Source organism: Cervus elaphus, chromosome 25 (assembly GCF_910594005.1).
Source record: "Cervus elaphus chromosome 25, mCerEla1.1, whole genome shotgun sequence".
Classification (NCBI taxonomy): domain Eukaryota; kingdom Metazoa; phylum Chordata; class Mammalia; order Artiodactyla; family Cervidae; genus Cervus; species Cervus elaphus.
The window spans coordinates 21,615,416-21,635,022 of NC_057839.1; the positions used below are offsets into that span (position 1 = coordinate 21,615,416).

A 19,607-nucleotide genomic window follows, 5' to 3' on the forward strand; every position below is an offset into this window, starting at 1 on the left:
GGCAATGGTTTAAGTTGGAGAGAAATATTTTAGAAGACAAATCTAATTAGTGTGCAGCATAGATTGGAAGGAGAAGAACCTGTAAATAGAGAAACAAGAAAGACTGTTTCAGTAATTTGGCTATCAGATGAGGGGCCTGGACAAGGTGATCCCTCTGAAGGTTTTCATAGGCATATGAAGTCTTCTTCATAGGATATCATGGGCACTGTGAAGAAATGAGTTATTAGAGTATTTCACTAGCACAACTGTTTCTCTGGAATTTTTAGAAGTCTTAACTCAAAGAAGGGATTCTAATGGTTAATGGCTTAAGCCAAACAAGTGATTGTAATAAGAATTCTAGTTATCTTAGCTGAGTGGTAATGGTGATATTTGGTCTATAAACTCTTTAGAGTCTTAAAGATCACCTCAGAGAGGTAGTTTCTTTCCTCCCTTTTGAGCAAGACTAGCATGTATAGAGATTGCTGTATAAATTATTAAATTAGTAAGCCCTGAATTATTAATTTCACTGATTAGTTTTGTTTGATTATAGAATGAAACTAAAGTAACTGTTCAACTCACTGTGGGTGATCTTAGTGATGATATAAAAATGATGATATACTATCATCCTGAATATGAATAACAATGTTAGTTTGTGTGAAGACCAAAGTTCTCTGAGTTTATTAAGATTTTCATTGGGTTTTGGTTCATGTTTTAGAACATCTGAGATGTTGAGTCCTGTGGTTTTAGTTTGGAGGAATGCTTTTTATTCTCACTCAATCATTTTAAAGAAATTAATCTAAATTATATGTTTGGCCAGAGCTGGCAAAGACAAAATAGAAGCTATGAATGGGTTAAATGACCCATGTATGACTTTTTGGAAAATTAAGGATCTTGAAAGTTGGTCAACTGGGAGTGAAAAGAGGAAGCCAGTATAACAAATCTAAGCTATAATATGTTGTAAAGTGTATATTAAGGTGTAGTTATGATGTTGAATTCTCAGCGGTGATCACAATGTAATGAAGAGTGTAATTTCCGCTTGAGAGATTTATATATAATATAATCCATGAAACTTCTGCAGAAAGGTCAGACTAACTGAGATTACCAGTGGAGAGAAAAGATAGGAGGGTTGACTTAGTCATGTTCTCCACATGTGTGAGGTAGTGTTAGGTTAGGTGGAAATTCTTGGGAATGGGGACCCATCCTACATGTGTCAAGTGCTGCACTTGAGAAATGGTTGGCACATCCATAAAGATGCTTGCTTGTGTGTCAACGAAAAAAAGTAGCCAAAGAGCGAGGTCAGCCTTTTGAATAATTTTATAAAATTATTGATTTTTCCAAATTCTCATCCCCCATCTCCTGAATTTACTATGAGTCTGTCACAGTCATAGTCTGTTGCTTATCCTTATCCTTACTGAATCTGGGTTTCCATTATTGTTGCCCAATAGGGAACAGAAAGGATATGAGACTTTCGGAGGCCTCATGCCTCTTACTCTGTAGGTTTACTGCTTATCTCTTCCTTGGGGGCGATCTGTTGCAGACCTGGGTGCTATCATGGTTGACCATAGGTGAGGGACTGATGTTAAATAAAAAATGCAAAACCAGGTTAGCTGTTTTTCTTCCTTGTGCACGTAGATTGCAAGAATTTAATAAAAGTTGATGTAAACAGTTCTTTTTCCAAAGTCTTTCAGGAATAACATTTATAAAAACTGGATTTAAAAATATATTCTGAAATTCAACATGATAGAAAAACAACAGATCTTTGAACTTAGCCTTCTCTCATGGGCTTGCCATGCACTGGCATTTGAAAGAAAACTTTTTCTTGGCTTGTTTTTGCATGTTTTTGTCAAGAATGATAAAGTGTTCTGTAAGAGATACAACTACTTAGAATGAACTGCATACTTATCCTTAGAGGGAATAAATAGTTCAAGGTGACGTGTATTGCTTGCTAAGACATGTCACTCTATTTCAACTGACTAAGCTTGGGATATTTTAGAGGAAGAAGCAAGTAAAAATGGCTATATTTGCCACTAGGTTAATGAGGTACCACACATTTAATAATTTTCATTATCTTAGTCCAAGTTTTTATAAGCAGCATATAGAACATTAAAAGGTAAGAGACTTTTTAAGGAGACTGACAAAAAGCTGTTTTCACGGTGTCTTAATGGCTTGGAGATGTGAAGGCCCAGAATCCTTAGCTGTTTTTTTTCGTTTGATCCTTTCTCATTAGTTACAGTGATTCTGTAGGAAGGATTTGCTTTCAATTTTTACTGGCTTCTTCTGCTGTCCTGAGGGTAGAAATCTGTTCGGGTACAGTCGTTTAGTCTTAATGTTCTGCTGGCTCAGAACTGACGAATATAGTCAACATCACTTTCTTCCATGCTGTGATGGAAATAGACAATGTTGGCCAACCACAGTGGCAGTGGACCACTTGCCATTTCCCTCAGGCATTTGCAGATCGAGTTGCTCTCTCCACTTGGAGACGTAAACCCTTCCATCTGTATGTGGGTTGTTGTGGCCCTTTGCTGCCAGCTCGGTAGAGAGCTTGGGGCTTCTCCGATGGCTCAGATGGTAAAAATCCACCTGCAGAGCAGGAGACCTGGGTTCGATCCCTGGGTAGAGAAGATCCCCTGGAGAAGGGAATGGCAACCCACTCCAGTATTCTTGCCTGGTGAATTCCATGGACAGAGGAGCCTGGCAGGCTGTGGTCCATGGGGTCACGAAGAGTCAGACACTACTGAGCAGCCGACACTTTGACTTTCACCGTAGAGAGCTAAGCGTTTCTTGTTCCTCTTTGGTCCCTGATATAAGGGGATCTTTGCTTCACTTATTCCAAGCCTCTTGGTTTTTTGGTTGTTCCAAGTTTCTTAGAGTTATTTGCAATATGGTTCTGCTTGATAAATTATCTTTTATATTTAAACTTCTTTTTAGCAGAAAACATCAGTTTGATTCTGCTTTGGTATTATTTTCTATTATAATTTTGTTTATTAAAAATTCATTAAATGCCACTATTCACTCAAAAGCATTGGGCAAATAAAACCTAGACACTTAGATCAAAAAATTGAATAGGAACTTAGAGGCCACTTTACCTAGTCTTCCACGGTCTCTGTTTGAGCAGCTTTAACATTAAAAAAATGTTTTTTAATACACATTATCTTTTGATGGTGATCAAATGGAGAATTTTATAATCAGAATGAATTTAAGACACAATGTAAAATCTCCTTCAGAAAAAAGAGTATACATTCTTATTAGTCTAAAATTGTTTATAGGCAGGAATTGTTATTTCACTCAACTCTAATTCTAGAACTTTATAAGATAGCAGTGATAAAATAATTAAAAGCTTTAAAAATTGCTTTATAGATTATCTGTTATATATGTGAGGTAGTTGCCATATTAGACTAGGCAAATATTACATGTGTCAAAGAAAATGATCACTGTTTGCATTTAATAAAAATGCCTTTCAGAAGGTCATAAAAGAGTCGGGTTTTTTTTTTGAAAATGGAAGTAAGCCAGTGTTTTTCTCATTGTTTAAGACTTCAATTTAGACATAAAGCATATTTATGTAAGTAAAATGTATGATATCAATTTTCCCCTTGAAAACTTTTCTGATTTTGCATATCTATACATACCATGTATATGCACAGAGACTAATAGCAATATTTGAAGGTTATTGCCTTACTAATATTTTTCTTTCTCTTTTTTAACAGGGCCTAATTGTTCAGATTTGAAGCAGCCTATGTATTTAGGATTTGAAAAAGATGTCTTTAAAACTATAGCTGATTACTATGGTCATTTGAAAGAGCCTCTACTTACGTTTCACCTTTTTGATGCCTTTGTCAGTGTATTAGGTAAGTTGGAATATAGTGAACGTGTATCTTCATTATTTATATGCAAACATTTCATTTTTCTTTATCTTGAGACTTCTGTTAGCCCAATTTCCGTAGTATTTTTGAAATAAAAACAAATGAGCTGCTGGCCTGGTTGGAGTCTTGCTGTATGCAGGAAGAAAAGAAAATAGTTAAGCTCTATTAATAAACCTAAACATGGACCAGTAGTTTTTATTTCTTAGGAAAGAATATGTTCATGTCATTTTTATTAAAAAATATATATATATATATGTTTATTGATAGAGAAGAATGTAAATTTGACATTTACTGTTCATGACTACTCTGGATATGACTTCATGAATAGTCAACCATGAGAGATAATCATTTAGAAATCTTTTTATAGAAGTAACAGGGTTTTGTAGGATTATTTGTTATTTGTGACATGTAAAATAAATATAGTAACTATTATTCTCTAAAACTTATTGTGATTTCTTACATATATTTATATTTCAAAATGTTGTATACTGCCCAAGAAACATGGTAAAAGAAGGAAAAACCAGTATTATTGGTGTAGGTCTTTCTGATAGTGTTCCTTTCTCCTTGGAAATCAGTTTTTTCTGTTCCTATCGTGATTGTTGAATACGTATTATTGTTTTCTTGTAAACAAATGTTTGCTTTAATGACCAAATCACTGTGTGGGTATCATATTCTGTTATGTAAATTGTAGAAATTAACATCGTTTTGGTTTTGAGTGTTGTAGAGTTCAACAGTCTTTACCTTCCCATGCTTCCTTCCCTTTCTCATTCTTGCTTCCCCTTCTCTTCCCTTTCTCCTGTCTAATTTTCTTCTTAGAAAGTATGTATGCTGCCATAGTATCCTAACAATCAGCAATATGTGAGTAATATACCTAATCTCTTAGCACAATACTTTAAATTTTAAGATTTCATAGGGTTTCTGATAATAAGCAACATGGAACAATTTTAAATCATGTATCTAAGAGGGAGTTTGTTTCAGAGAGATCAAAATTAAGAACAGATGAAGGTTTAGGCCTGTTACAGTGTTTTGAGACCACTGGGTCTTCTTGATATTTTGTTTTCCACCAGGGAGTATTGGAGGCTTGTGTACTTGTGAATATCATGCCTGATGATGAGTACTAGCTGTTGTTTAATATGCATAAGGACTAATTGAGTAGATTCTCTTCATAGCTACTTAGTGCCTTTATGCCACTGGTAAAATAATTCCAAAGACAAGATTACAAACCAATTCTTAGATTTTCTTGTCATTTTCCATTTTCATAATGTTTTATGGTAAAATGATCTGATTTTGAAACAAAAGAACTTGGAAAAATTGTATTTAAAAAATTTATTTTATGTTGGAGTATATTTGATTAACAATGTTGTTAGTTTCAGATGTACAGCAAAGTAATTCAGTTATGCATAAACAACTGTATCCATTGTTTTTTTACCCATTTAGGCTATTACAGTGTATTGAGCAGAGTTCCCTGTGCTATACGTAGGTCCTTGTTGGTTATCTATTTAAATATAGGAGTATGTACATTTTAGTTCCAGATTCACAGTCTACCCCTCCCTCCTGCCCATCCTCTGGTAACCATAGTTTGTTCTCTAAGTCTGAGTCTGTTTCTGTTTTGTAAATAAGTTCATCTGTATCATTTTTTTAAGATTTCAAATATAAATGATAGCATGTTATCTCCCTTTCTCTTACTTCACTCAGTATGATAATCTCTAGGTACATCCATGTTGCTGCAAATGACGTTTCATTGCTTTTAAAGACTGAGTAGGTCCATTTATATATGTACCACAACTTCTTTTCCCATTCATCTATCGATGGACATTTAGGTTGCGTTCATGTCTTGGCTATTGTAAACAGTGCTACAGTGAACATTGGGGTGCATGTATCCTTTCAAACCATGTTTTTCTCTGGATACATGCCCAGAAGTGGGATAGCTGGATCCCACTCTAGCTCTATTTTTGATATTGCTCTATTTTTAGTTCTTAAGGAACATTCATACTTGTCTCCATAGTGGCTGTATCAATTTACATTCCCACCAACAGTGTAGGAGGGTTCCCTGTTCTCCAGGCCCTCTCCAGTATTTATTGCTTGTAGATTTTTTTTGATAATGGCCATTCTGACTGATGTGAGGTGATATCTCATTGTAGTTTTGATTTGCATTTCTTTAATAATTATTGATGTTGATTATCTTTTCATATGCCTCTTGGCCATCTGTATCCTTGGAGAAATGTTGAGACTTTTGCCCATTTTTTGATTGGATTGTTTGTTTTTTTGATATTTAGCCACAGGAACTATTTGTAAATTTTGGAGATTAATCCCTTTAGTCACATCGTTTGCAAATATTTTTTCCCATCTGTGGGTTGTCTTTTCGTTTTCTTTATGGTTTCCTTAGCTATACGTGTGTGCTAAGTCGCTTCAGTTGTGTCTGACTCTTTGCAACCCTGTGGACCATAGCCTGCCAGGCTCCTCTGTCCATGTGATTCTCCAGGCAAGAATACTGGACTGGGTTGCCATGCCCTCCTCCAGGGTATCTTCCCAACCCAGGGACTGAACCCTCATCTCTTATGTCTCCTGCATTGGCAGGCAAGTTCTTTACTGCTAGTGCCACCTGGGAAGCCCCCATTCTTTTTTTAAAATTTATTTTTAATTGAAGGATAATTGCTTTACAGAATTTTGTTTTCTGTCAAACATCAACGTGAATCAGCCATAGGTGTACATATGTCCCCTCCCTTGCCCCCATTCTTTTGTTGTACAAAAGCTTTTGAGTTTAATCAGGTCCCATTTGTTTGTTTTTATTGCCATTACTCTAGGAGATGGCTTGAAAAAGATATTGTTGCAATTTATGTCAAAAGAGTGTTCTGTCTATATTTTCCTCTAAGAGTTTTATAGTGTCCTTACTTATATTTAGGTCTTTAATTCATTTTGAGTTTATTTTTGTGCATGGTGTCAAAGAATGTTCTAATTTCATTTTTTTCCATGTAGCTGTCCAATTTTCTCAGCACCATTTATTGAAGGGACTGTCCTTTCTTCACTGCATGGCTTTTCCTTTTTTGTTATAGATTAATTGACCATAGGTGTGTAGTTTATTTCTGGGCTTTCTTTCCTGTTCTATTGATTTATTTCTGTTTTTGTGCCAGTTCTGTACTGTTTTGATGACAGTAGCTTTGTAGTATAAGCAGAAGTCAGGGAACCGGATTCTTTCAGCTCCGTTCTTTTTTCTCAGAATTGCTTTGGCTATTTGTGTTTCCATACAGATTTAAGATTTTTTGTTCTAGTTTTGTGAAAAATGACATTTTATAGAAATATCACTGAATCTGCCTTGGGTAGTATAGTCATTTTGACAGTATTGATTCTTCTAATCCACAAACAAGGTATATCTTTCTATTTTTGTCATCTTCAATTTCTTTATCAGCATCTTACCATTTTCAGAGCACAGGTCTTTTGCCTCCTTAGATAGGTTTATTCCTAGGTGTTTTCTTCTTTTCGTTGCAGTGGTAACTGGAATTGTCTCTTTCTCTTTTTGAGCTTTCATTGTTAGCATATGGAAATGCAACAGATTTCTGTGTATTAATTTTGCATCCTGCAACTTTACCAAATTCACTGATGAGCACTAGTAGTTTTCTAGTAGCATCTTTAGGATTCTATGTATAGTGTCATGTCATCTGCAAACACTGACCACTTTATTTCTTTCCTAATTTGGATTTCTTTTATTTCTTCTCTGATTACTGTTGCTAGGACTTCTAAAACTGTTGAAAAATGGGGCAAGGGTGGACATCCTTGTCTTATACCTGATCTTAGAGGAAATGCTTTCAGCTTTTCACTCTTGAGTATGATGTTTGCTGTAGGTTTGTCATATATGGCTTTTATTATGTTGAGATATGTTCCCTCTATGGGAACAGTCCATAGGGGTCACAAAGAGTCAAACTCAACTGGGTGACTGAACAACAACAATGTTCCCTCTGTGCCCACTTTCTGGAGAGTTTTTGTTTTTATCATAAATGGATGTTGAATTTTGTCAAAAGCTTTTTTGCATCTACTGAGATGATATGGTTTTTATTCTTCAGTTTGTTGATATGGTGTACAACACTGATTTGTGAATATGGGGAAATCCTTGTATCACTGGGATAAATCCCACTTGATTATGGTATATGATCCTTTTAGTGCATTGTTGCATTTGGTTGCTATGAGGATTTTTGCATCTGTATTCAGCAGTAGTTTTCTGCTGTAATTTTCTTTTTTTGTGTGATATCTTTGTAATTTTCTTTTTTGGTGATATCTTTGTCTGGTTTTGGTATCAGCCTATCATTTTCTTTTTTGGTGATATCTTTGTCTGGTTTTGGTATCAGGGTGCTGGTGGCCTCATAGAATGATTTTGGGAGTGTTCCTTCCTCAGCACTGTTTTGGAATAGTTTCAGAAGGATAGGTCTTAACTCTTCTTTAAATATCTGATTAGAACTGTTTGTTGAGAGTTTTCAAATCAATTTCAGTACTTGTGATTGGTCAGTTCATATTTTCTATTTCTAACTGGTTCAATCTTCGGAAATTGTACCTTTATAAGAATTTGTCCATTTCTCTAGATTTTCCATTTTATTGGCATATAGTTGCTTGTAGTAGTCTCTTTTGATCCTTTGTATTTCTGTGATGTTCATTGTAACTTCTTCTTTTTCATTTCTAGTTTTATTGATTTGAGCCTTTTCTTTTTCTTGATGAATCTGGCTAAAGGTTAATTTTTTTCATTTATCTTTTCAAAGAACCAGCTTTTAGTGTCATTGATCTTTTCTGTTGTTTGTAGTTCACTTGTTTTTGTTCTAATCGTTACGATTTTCTTCCTTCCACTAACTTTGGGTGTTTGTTCTTTCTCTGCTTGCTTGAGGTTTAAGGTTAGATTGTTTATTTGAGATTTTTCTTGTTTCCTGAGGTAAGATTGTATTGGTATACACTTTATATCTTAGAGGGGCTTCCCAGGTGGTGCTAGTGGTAAAGAACCTGCCTGCCAATGCATGAGATATAAGAGATGCAGATTTGATCCCTGGATTGAGAAGATCCCCTAAGGAGGAAAAGGCAACGCACTCCATTGTTCTTGCCTGGGAAATCCTATGGACAGAGGAACTTGGCAGGCTGCAGTCCAGAGGGTCGCACAGAGTAGAACTGCTTTTGCTGTGTTCCATGGATTTTGGATTGTTGTGTTTTTTTTGTTTGTTTGTCTCTAGGTAATTTTTCAATTTCCTCTTTGATTTCTTCAGTGACTCATTGGTTTTTTACTAGCATATTGTTTAGCCTCCATTTGTATGTGTTTTTTTCAGTTTTTTAATTTGTAGTGGATTTCTGATTTCATAGCATTGTGGTCAGAAAAGATGCTTGATATACTTTCACTTTTTTAAAATTTACTGAGGCTTGCTTTGTGGCCAGCCTGTGGTCAACCCTGGAAAATGTTCTATGTGCACATGAGAGGAATGTGTGTTCTGCTGCTTTTGGATGGAATGCTCTATAAATATCAATTAAATCATCTTGTCTAATGTGTCATTTAAGGCCTGTGTTTCCTTATTGATTTTCCATCTGGATTATCTGTCCATTGATCCAAGAATGGTGTTAAAGTCCTTCACTGTTATTGTGTTACTGTCATTTCTTCTTTTGTGGCTGTTATTTTTGCTTCATATATTGAGATGCTCCTATTAGAGCTGGGTATATATATATATATGTATATATGTATATATATACACACAAAATTGTTACATCATCTTCTTGGATTGATCCCTTGATCATTATGTAGTGTCTCTGTTAAAGTTGATCTTGTCTGATATGAGTATTGCTACTCCAACTTTCTTTTGATTTTCCTTTTTGTAGAAAACCTTTTTCCATACCCTCATTTTCAGTCTGTGTATGCTCCTACATTTAAAGTGGGTCTCTTATAAACATCTTATATACAGGTCTTGTTTTTATATCCATTCAGCCAATCTGTGTCTTTTACTTGGAGCATTTAATCCATTTATGCATAAGGTAATTATGGGTATGGGGAAACAGTGGAAACAGTGTCAGGCTTTATTTTTTTGAGATTCAAAATCACTGCAGATGGTGATTGCAGCCATGAAATTAAAAGACGCTTCTCCTTGGAAGGAAAGTTATGACCAACCTACTCAGCGTATTAAAAAGCAGAGACATGACTTTGTCAACAAAGGTCCGTCTAGTCAAGGCTATGGGTTTTCCAGTGGTCATGTATGGATGTGAGAGTTGGACAGTGAAGAAGGCTGAGTGCTGAAAAATTGATGCTTTTGAACTGTGGTGTTGGAGAAGACTCTGGAGCGTCCCTTGGACTGCAAGGAGATCCAAGCAGTCCACCCTAAAGCAGATCAGTCCTGAGTGTTCATTGGAAGGACTGATGCTGAAGCTGAAACTCCAGTAGTTTGGGCACCTCATGTGAAGAGTTGACTCATTGGAAAAGACCCTGATGCTGGGAGGGATTGGGGGCAGGAGGAGAAGGGGACGGCAGAAGATGAGATGGTTGGATGGCATCACCGACTTGATGGACATGAGTTTGAGTGAACTCTGGGAGTTGGTGATGGATAGGAAGACCTGGCGTGCTGTGATTCATGGGGTCGCAAAGAGTCAGACGTGACTGAGCGACTGAACTGAACTGAACTGATGGTCTTATTGCCATTTTGTTAATTGTTTTGGCTTTTTTTTTGTAATTGGATTTGTTTTTGTAGTTGTTTTTTCTTCCCTTCCTCTTTTGTCTTCTAGTGATTTGTTGACTAGTGTTGTGTTTCGGTTGTGTGTCTATTGTAGATTTTCAGTTTGCAGTTACTAGGAGGTTTTGATATGGCAGTCTATATATAAACAAGATTGTTTTAGGTTGTTGGTCTTTTAATTCCCAATGTGTTGCCAATATTCTGCATTAGGTTCTCTTCTCATGGTTGCTGCTTTGATATCGTGTTTGTGTATAGATGATTTCCAGCCTTTACTCTATGTTTGCCTTCACTGGTGAGCCTTTTCATTTGTAATTTTCTTGTTTCTAGTTGTGGTCTTTTCTGCCTAGGGAAGTTCCTATAGCAAATATTGCAAAGCTGGTTTGGTGGCGCTGAATTCTCTTAGCTTTTGCTTGTCTGTAAAGCTTTTGATTTCTCTGTGGAATCTGAATGAGAGCCTTGCTGGGTAGAGTATTCTTGGTTGTAGGATCTTCCCTTTCATCACTTTACATATATTATTCCAGTTCTTTCTGGCCTGCAGAGTTTCCCCTGAGATCTCAGCTGATAACCTTGGGAATTCCCTTGTATATTATTTGTTGTTTTTCCATTTGTGTTTTTAATATTTTTATTTGTATTTAGTTTTTGTCAGTTTGACTACTGTATGTCTCAGTGTGATCCTTCTCGGGTTTATCTTGCCTGGTACTCTGTGTGTTTTGTGGACTTGGGTGACTGTTTCCTTTCCCATGTTGGGGAATTTTCAGCTATTACCTCTTCGAGTATTTTCCTAGGTCCTTTCTCTTTCTCTTCTGCTGCTGGGACTCCTATAATACGAATGTTGGTACATTTAATTGTTGTCCCAGAGGTCTCTTAGACTGTCCTCATTTCTTTTCCATCTTTTTTTTTCTTTTATTCTATTCCATGGCAGTGATTTCTACCATTCTGTCTTTCAGCTCACTTATCTGTTCCTTTCCCTCAGTTATTCTGCTATTGATTACTTCTTGTGTATTTTCATTTCAGTTATTGTATTGTTCATTTTTGTTTATTCTCTATTTCTTTGTTAAACATTTCTTGTATCTTTTCAATCAGTGTGTCCTTTCTTTTTCTGAGCTCTTCGATCATCTTTACTGTCAGTACTTAGTTCTTTTTATAGGTAGATTGCCTAGCTCCACTTCATTTAGTTGTTCTTGTGGGTTTTTATCTTGTTCCTTCATCCAGGACATATTTTCTGCTGTCTTATTTTGTCTGACTTTGTGTGGTTATGGTTTCTATTCCACAAGCTGCAGAGTTGTAGTTCTTCTTGCGTCTGCTATCTGTTGCCTAGTGGATGAGGCTGTCTAAGAGGCTTGTTCAGGCTTCCTGGTGGGAGGCGGTGGTTTTGCCTACTGGTGGGTTAGTCTTGTCCCTCTTGGGGGCAGAGCCGTGTCAGAGCGTGTGTTCATCTGGAAGTTGTGTGTTCAGGAAGACTAAATAGCCTGTCTGCTGATGAGTGTGGCTGTATTTCCACCTTGGTGGTTTGTCCTGAGGTGTGCCAGCATTGGAGCCTGTGTGCAGTTGGGTGGGGTGAAGTCTTGGTGAGAAAATTGTGGCCTCCAAGAGGGCGTAGACCAGTGAGTACTCCCTAGAACTACCACCACCAGTGTCCTTGTCTGTACAGTGAGCTGCAGCTGCCCCCTGCCTCCACAGGAGACCTTCAGTTCTAGCAGGTAAGTCTGGCCCAGTCTCTTATGATGTCACCGCTTTTTTTCTCTGGGTCTTGATAAGCATGAGACCCTGTGTGCACCCTCAAAGAGTAGAGTTTCTGTCTCCCCAGTCCTGTAAATTCTGATGATCAAACCCCACTGGCCTTCAAAGCCAGATTCTTAGAAATTCTGTTGCCAGATTCCCAGACTGGGAAGCTTTACATGGACCTCACAGTTTTCACTCCTGTGGGGGAGCTTCTGTGGTATAATAATTTTTCAGTTTGTGAGTTGCTTACCCAGGATGTATGGGATTTGATTTTATTGTGTCCCTGCTACCATCTTGGTGTGGCTTCTTCTTTGTCTTTCGATGTAGGGTATCTTTTTGGGTAGGTTCCAGCATTTTTTTGTTGATATTTGTTCAGCAGTTTTGTCCACCATTTTGTCTCCTCTCCCCGTATGGAAAATTTGAACTTGTTGTAAGTGATATTATACCACTGTTCTCTGTAACCTAACAACACAGCTAACATCCCTTCAAATTTATTTTTTATTTTGAGTTCCGTCTCTTCTGGAGATAACTATGATGCTTGAGGACATCAAATCTGTGGCTGAGCAGAGACACATGGGTCACCATTGCATATGCTTTGTGTACAGTCTAAATGACAGGAGGCTTGCACTGCAGCCTGGACTTGCTATATAACTTCTTTGCTTTTGACACCCCTGAAATTGGCAGAGTCAGTTGGAAGCTTGGTGGAAGCTGACTGAAAAAATTTTCATTTGAGCAACTGGCTTCTAGAAAATCAGATGGAAGGTGTTTAAAAATGTATGAAATCCAATTTGAATCATTTATATTTGTGATGTCACTTGTCTATCCTAACCCCAGTTGCTCATTTTGATCTCATCTAGGAATTGAAGCTGGTTATTTCTGAATTGATGGCAGTCAGCCACCATCTAAAATATTATCTATAGAGTCTGAGGTGGAGAAGGATGGTTAGAATGTAGAATTTATTATACTTAGGTGTCAGCAATAATAGACTAATGTGTATAAATGGTAATATATTAACTGTCCCTGATTAGTCGTTCTCAAGTGAATATGTTTCAGACACCCTGCGTTGAAAACTGTATTTTTTAGATCTTTACATAGCGAAGATGTACAATGTAGTTATGGAAGACCATAATTTGTTTATATGGATAACAGATTATTTAATATAGCAATCCTGTTAGAATCTGGGAAAGCCTATCATATGTAAGTACATGCAAACTAGTTGTGTAGGTTGAATCCCAGAAGGACTGACTCATTCCTTAAACCTTTTTTCTTACTTTGAAATAGGATACTCTTAGACAAAATACTTTACTTTGTGTAGAAACTAATTCTGTAGCAGTTTCAATGGAAATGGATTTCTTTTGAGGTCATTCCTTTGCTTCTTGCATGATATAATGCTAGCTTGATGCCAGAAATGTGACCCCGAGAACAGACATTGATAGGCGGAACAGGATATTGAAGCGTTCTTAAAGAAAAAAATGGAAAAAAAGGAAAAAGACATTTTTTGAGGTTTAAAACTTCCTGTTATAATTAAGAAAGTGATTTACTTTGGCTCAGCAGTCTGACCTAACAACATACCTGAATAGTAATCTTCTTTTCCAAAATGGCAGTTTCTTGTATCAGCATCAGAGTTTGGCTGACTCTTGAATAGGGTGAATGAGACAGCATAGCAGCCTTTACTCACACTTCACATGCACCCTGGCATCCATTGGGTTGTGTAGCTTGCAATAAGTTGGCATGCTGAGGAAGAAACAGGACATGAAGGAAGCACAGAGGAGCATGGGAGCAAGAAAGAGTGTTTTGGAAAATTGACTGGCTTGTGGTGTTTAGTATTAAAATCTGAGATCTCAGACTATGGGCCAAATGTGTCTCATAAATAGATCTGGTTTAACCTGTGTGTTTTAAAAAGAAAATATAATTAAATGTAAAACTTTAAGAAATGGGAAATTTACATAAGAATTTATGATTTGGTTTCTTTAAAAAATTGGAAAATCTGGCAGTTTTGGATCTTGAATTTTCAGTGGTATAAGCTGCTATAGCTGTGTAACGAGTGCCTCCACTAGAGGGAGCCAGTGTTTCAGGGACATGAATTCCAATTTACTGAGGCTCCAGGGCTCCCTGTTCTCAGATGGTGAAGTCAAGTTCACTTGACCCCCTTTGCTGCTCATTTATTCCATTTGTCTGCTCCTATAGGCAGGTGGGCTTGTGGCTCCTAATTTATGTGCTAATAGTCTGGAAGGCTGAAAAGCCCTTTGCTGTTCCCTTTCTCCTAGAGGTGAAATTTAGAAAATGCCATTGAAATTCACTAGACTGGTTATCTAATTCCTGGTGGCTCAGTTGGTAAAGAGTCAGCCTGCAATGTGTGAGACCCAGGTTTGATCTCTGGGTTGGGAAGAACCAGGAGAAGGAAATTGCAACCCACTTCAGTGTTCTTGCCTGGAGAATTCCATGGATAGAGGAGCCTGGTGGACTATAGTCCATGGGGTTACAAAGAGTCTGACACTACAGAGTAACTAGCTTTCACTTTCAGACTAGAAGTGATCATCTAGCTCAAAGGCTGAGCTATACGCCAGTGTTTTTTAATCTAGAAATATCCATGAAGTTAGGTTTTCTGCTCTTTGATTCTTGTGTAAAGTGACTTTTAGAGATCCTCTGGAGCTGTATGCCATCTCTCTTTGTCCTCATGCTTCAGATTGTCTCAGGGTCCTTATCCCATGGTAATCCTTAGGGAAAAACAGTTCTTTTTTTTCAGAGAGTGCCTATTTGGTGCACTTGACCAGAGAGAGGGGCTCTTGCCCACGTTAGTCCAAAGATCCTGCTGTTGCTCTCTGCTCGCAGGTCCCAGGGCTTATGGCCCGAGCTTTTGAAGTTGCCGATGGGCCAAGGTAAGAATACTGAATCACCTCCAAATGTAATGACTACTGTTATGTCGGGACTGTTGGAATAAAGTGAGTTAGGTAGTTCTTAAAGATAGAAAGTTAGGCAATGCCTAGGCATTCGCTGGCTTTAACTAAGCACATACATTATTTGTAAGTATACTAGTAATCATCAGAATAATTGACAAAACTTGGGGAAAAATTAGGACCTTTTTTAGTCTATTCAGCAGGATTAATTTCAGCTGGGTTAGAGAATTAAATTTTTAAAATGCAAATCTAAAATAGTTGATATTTATCTGATGTTGGGTTGGGTGAAAGACTTTCTAATCATAAAAGCTAAAGAACTCATAACAGTGTTATAGCAGTTTGGGACACTTGTCGGAAAGGGTGTCATCTTGTTTGTGCATGACTCTATCTGCCTTTAAGCCAATTCACAAAGGCAACTTGCTTGCTTTTACTTAAAAGTCTCCAGAGAAATAGTCTCATTTATTATGTCTCATTTTAGGCAGAGAGTTCTTTTCTTTTTTTTTTTTTAACTTTTTATTTTATATTGGAGTATAGCTGATTAACAATGTTGTGATAGTCTCAGGCAGACAGCAAAGGGAGTCAGTCACATATATATGTATCCACTCTCCCCAAACTCCCCTTCCCATCCAAACTGCCACATATTTGTAGGCAGGGAGTTCTTACCAATTGGTGTGTAGTTTGAATTCTTGCAGCTTAGAATAAACCATTTCCTTTTTATACCTCTTCTCAGTGGAGATGAAACTGTGACTTAACTTTTATATTCCTTTGGTTGTTCGAAAACTACAGTGAACTCTTCTCAAGTCTCTTGTATTCTCTGGCTGAACAGACATGGTCCACTGACTTTTTGAAAACTCCAGCCCTTCTCAAAAGTTTTTAAATTTCACTTCCGTTTTGATGCCCCCATAAGGAATAGCTTACTGTATATGTTAATGGAATGATCAGGTCTACTTTGCAAAAATGAAAATTTGTGTTCCTAATGATTTGAAAATAGAAATCTAATATCACCTTTGGAGAGTGGGAAGGAGGGTGACAAAGATAGGTGTCACATAAAGCACTGGAAAATTCTGAACCTGTCAATTGGTCATTACAGCCAAAAGTGTCGCCTAACTTCTAAAACATAGAACATTACAAATTCCCATTGATTTTGATTTTATTACTTTCATAAGGAGCAGCTGGGTTTCTTTGAGATTTAATTATTTATTCACTTATCCTTCCTTAGTTCAGCTAAATAACAGAATGTTTCTCTGATTGAAAAAAGTCTCAGATGAATTGCTTAAGTAATTTGGTGACTAGTTTATTTTTTCATTATTTTATTCTTATTTCACCAATGGAAACATCATGAAGCTTAGGTGACTTATTGGTTTGTTGACCTAGTTGTACCCACTCTGGTAAATTGCTTTTCCTTTCTGAGCCTGTTTTCTCATTGTGATAAACAGCAATAATGCCTATTATACTTATGGGTATGAAAATATGGAACTTAAAGTGATGGGTAACACATTTTCTATTAGGTATTTTTTGTTTCATCTTGAAAACTACAAAATATTGGAACAATGCACAAGTTGAGATAGGATAAGCACATGTTGCTATCTAGCCATGTCTTCTCTCAAATGATAGGAAGATTTTTTTATGTAAAACTATTTGTGATAGAGCTTTATAGTCTATAATTGGGATAAGCACTATTATATCATTCTGAAATGGAAGTAACAAGTTACCTCTGAGGCTCTAGAAGGCCCTTGTTATTTTCTCAAGAGAAGGAGGATTCAGTGATTTTGTGATGATGAGATTTTAGAAATGATGAAAGATGAAAAAAATTTACTCTTTTAGTTTTTATTTAGCAAAATGAAATGAGTCCAAAGAATAAAAGAGCTAAAACATTGAACCTCTTTGAACCTTAAACAAAAATCAAGAAGCTCTTTAAAATCAGTGAGTACTTCAAGTTCTTTTTGAAGATGTCTCAAGTTCAACTGTAGACTGTCATGGATATTTGAAAGCTAAATTCTCTTGCAGTCATTTTTCCCCTGAATCTTGTAGTGTGCTTTTGTCAAGGGAGAGAAAAAAAAAAAAAAGACTAGGTAATGGTTAGCAATGAGAAAGAAGTTAGGAAATAGAAACAGCTCAAATTAAACAGTTTTTGGAAATTTAAGAATTCCTACATGTATTGAACTAAGGAAAGCAATACAGAGCACTCCAGGATCCAAAGGCAGAACTAAAAATGTTGACATTTGAACGGATTGAAAAATAATATCCTTGGGACAGGATGCCCAGAAGGACTTAAGTGTTATAGAAATATCAAATCTTCTCTTTGATCACATCTATAGCACTTCATGGATCACCTATTCATGAGGATTTTCAGTTCTTATCTTCAACTCAGATCTACCTCCTAAATTCAAGACTAGAATATCTATTTGGACTACTGACTGTGTATTCCTGGATATTTGTTATATGAAGTCCTCAATTCAAATTTAGTAGTTCATAGGCCATTGTTGCAGAAACTATCATGTTGGATGTGAATTCTATGTAGCAGAATGGCATTAAAAAAAAACAAACCCATAGAATAGTGTATAAAATGTCAGAGTGCACTGTATATAATAAGAGTAGGCATGTTTATAAACTTTTTTGTTTTAAATACCTATGTATTTGTATATATATTATTGTCATATAAGATATATTTCTTAATTTTAGTTGTAGTAAAACATTTTTGAAAAAAAATACTCTAAATTTCGTCTCTACCTACCTACATAGTAAGATGGTTGTGGGGACTTATGTGAGGTTCCCACAATCTTATGTGATTGTCCCCACAGTGTGAAGGCTTCTCAGAAAGTATTGTTCAGATATTACTGGTATTAATAGATAACTGTGAAAAATGCTTGCCTTTTACACATGGTTCATCCTTTACACATGATTTTAAAAAATCCCATGGTTTGTCCCTTACATTTAGATAAAAATACCTTTTACCTATGGCTCATATTTTATAGGGCTATATTCAGTTTTTCATCCATAATCTTCAGGGATAAATTACATTCTATTTTTACTTTGTGGGAGGGGAACTGGCCGTCATTTTTATTTTGAAACCAGCTTTCATTTTGAATTCTCAAGAAAATGGTTTTCTGGACCCTTGTAAAGGAGCTAGTTTCAAATTTAGCTTCATTGAGAAATTCTCTGTTCTTTTCATTCTCTAATCCTTGCCTCAGGTTGAAGAATGCCATTTTATTTATCTATCTGTTTATTGAATATTTGTGCATATTCTTTGAACCAACATTTCTGTTTCTATGAATTTATCCTTAGGAAGTAATTGGCTGGTGTTTAGGGCATGAATGCCTAGGCTTTTTGGACTCAAATTCTTCTCTATTATTGACTAGCTGTGTGATTTGAGCAAATGATATAATCTTTTAAGCTTCATTTTCCTTTATATGTAAATAAAAATTATAATAGTATCTACCTCATTGAGATTATTGTAAAGATTAAATGAGATACTGTTAGAGTTTAGAACACTATTAGATTCATAATAAAATGCTTAGTAAATGTTAGCTATTTTCATAATCTTTATAAATTAGGTTTATCATTATGAATGTTCTTAGTTTTAATTTAAATTAAAAAAAATTTAATTGGAATATAACTACAGTGCTGTGTTAGTTTCTGCTGTCCAACAGCGTGACTCAGCTGTGTGTACCCATATCTCCCCTCCCTCCTGAGCTCCCCCCCGCCCCCCGCACCGCCCCAGGTCATCCTGGAGCACCTCGCTGCGCTCCCTTTGCTTGTTAGCACAGCAGCTTCCCACCAGCTGTTCTGTATGTGGTATGTATACATGTCAGTGCTCCTCTCTTAATTCATCCTACCTTCTCCTTCCCCCGCTGTGTTCACAAGTCCACTCTCTATTCCTGTTTTCACCTCTTGTGTCCCCAAGTCCATTCTCTATTCCGTTTGCATCTCTATTCCTGCCCTAGGTGAATACGTATATAGAGTATGGTATTAAGTAGAGAGTGAAATCTTTTAATTGGTAATTAAATTGCTGACCATTCACTTTTAATACCAAATTAAAACCAAGTCAGACTTATTGAGAGGAAGTTGTTAATAATATATTTAAGGGATTCACAGGTTTGAATCTTAGCTGTGAGAAAAGTCTGAAGGTCTTAACTACTTTGGGCTTTAGTGTTCTTGTTTGCAAAATGGGGCAGTATTTCCTACGTTACAGGATAATCAAAATGATTAAATGTGAACAGATAAAATTGCTTAATATATAGTAACTGGGGCCTAGAAGGCATTCAGTAATGTTTAGTCTTCAAAGATAGGGGAGCAGAATTTTCAAAATCTCATTTGATTATTAAACAAACAAAATAGTGGTATAACTGATTTCCCAAGTCTTTTCAGCCACTTAATATACTAAATTTAGCACCTATAGTATTCTAGGCATCAGAGCAGAAAATACTTGCCAGACAAACTGTGGAAAATTCTTCAAGAGATGGGAATAC

At 36.4% G+C, this 19,607-nt stretch overlaps 1 protein-coding gene across 1 annotated transcript in view; it reads left to right on the forward strand.

The window, feature by feature from the left end:
• Positions 1-19,607, forward strand: part of DEPDC1B (DEP domain containing 1B) — a 92,308-nt gene that overhangs the window by 50,751 nt on the left and 21,950 nt on the right. Inside the window, exon 7 of the mRNA XM_043887676.1 lies at positions 3,684-3,824. Coding sequence (XP_043743611.1) covers positions 3,684-3,824 — 141 coding nt within the window. The remainder of the gene's footprint in view (positions 1-3,683; positions 3,825-19,607) is intronic.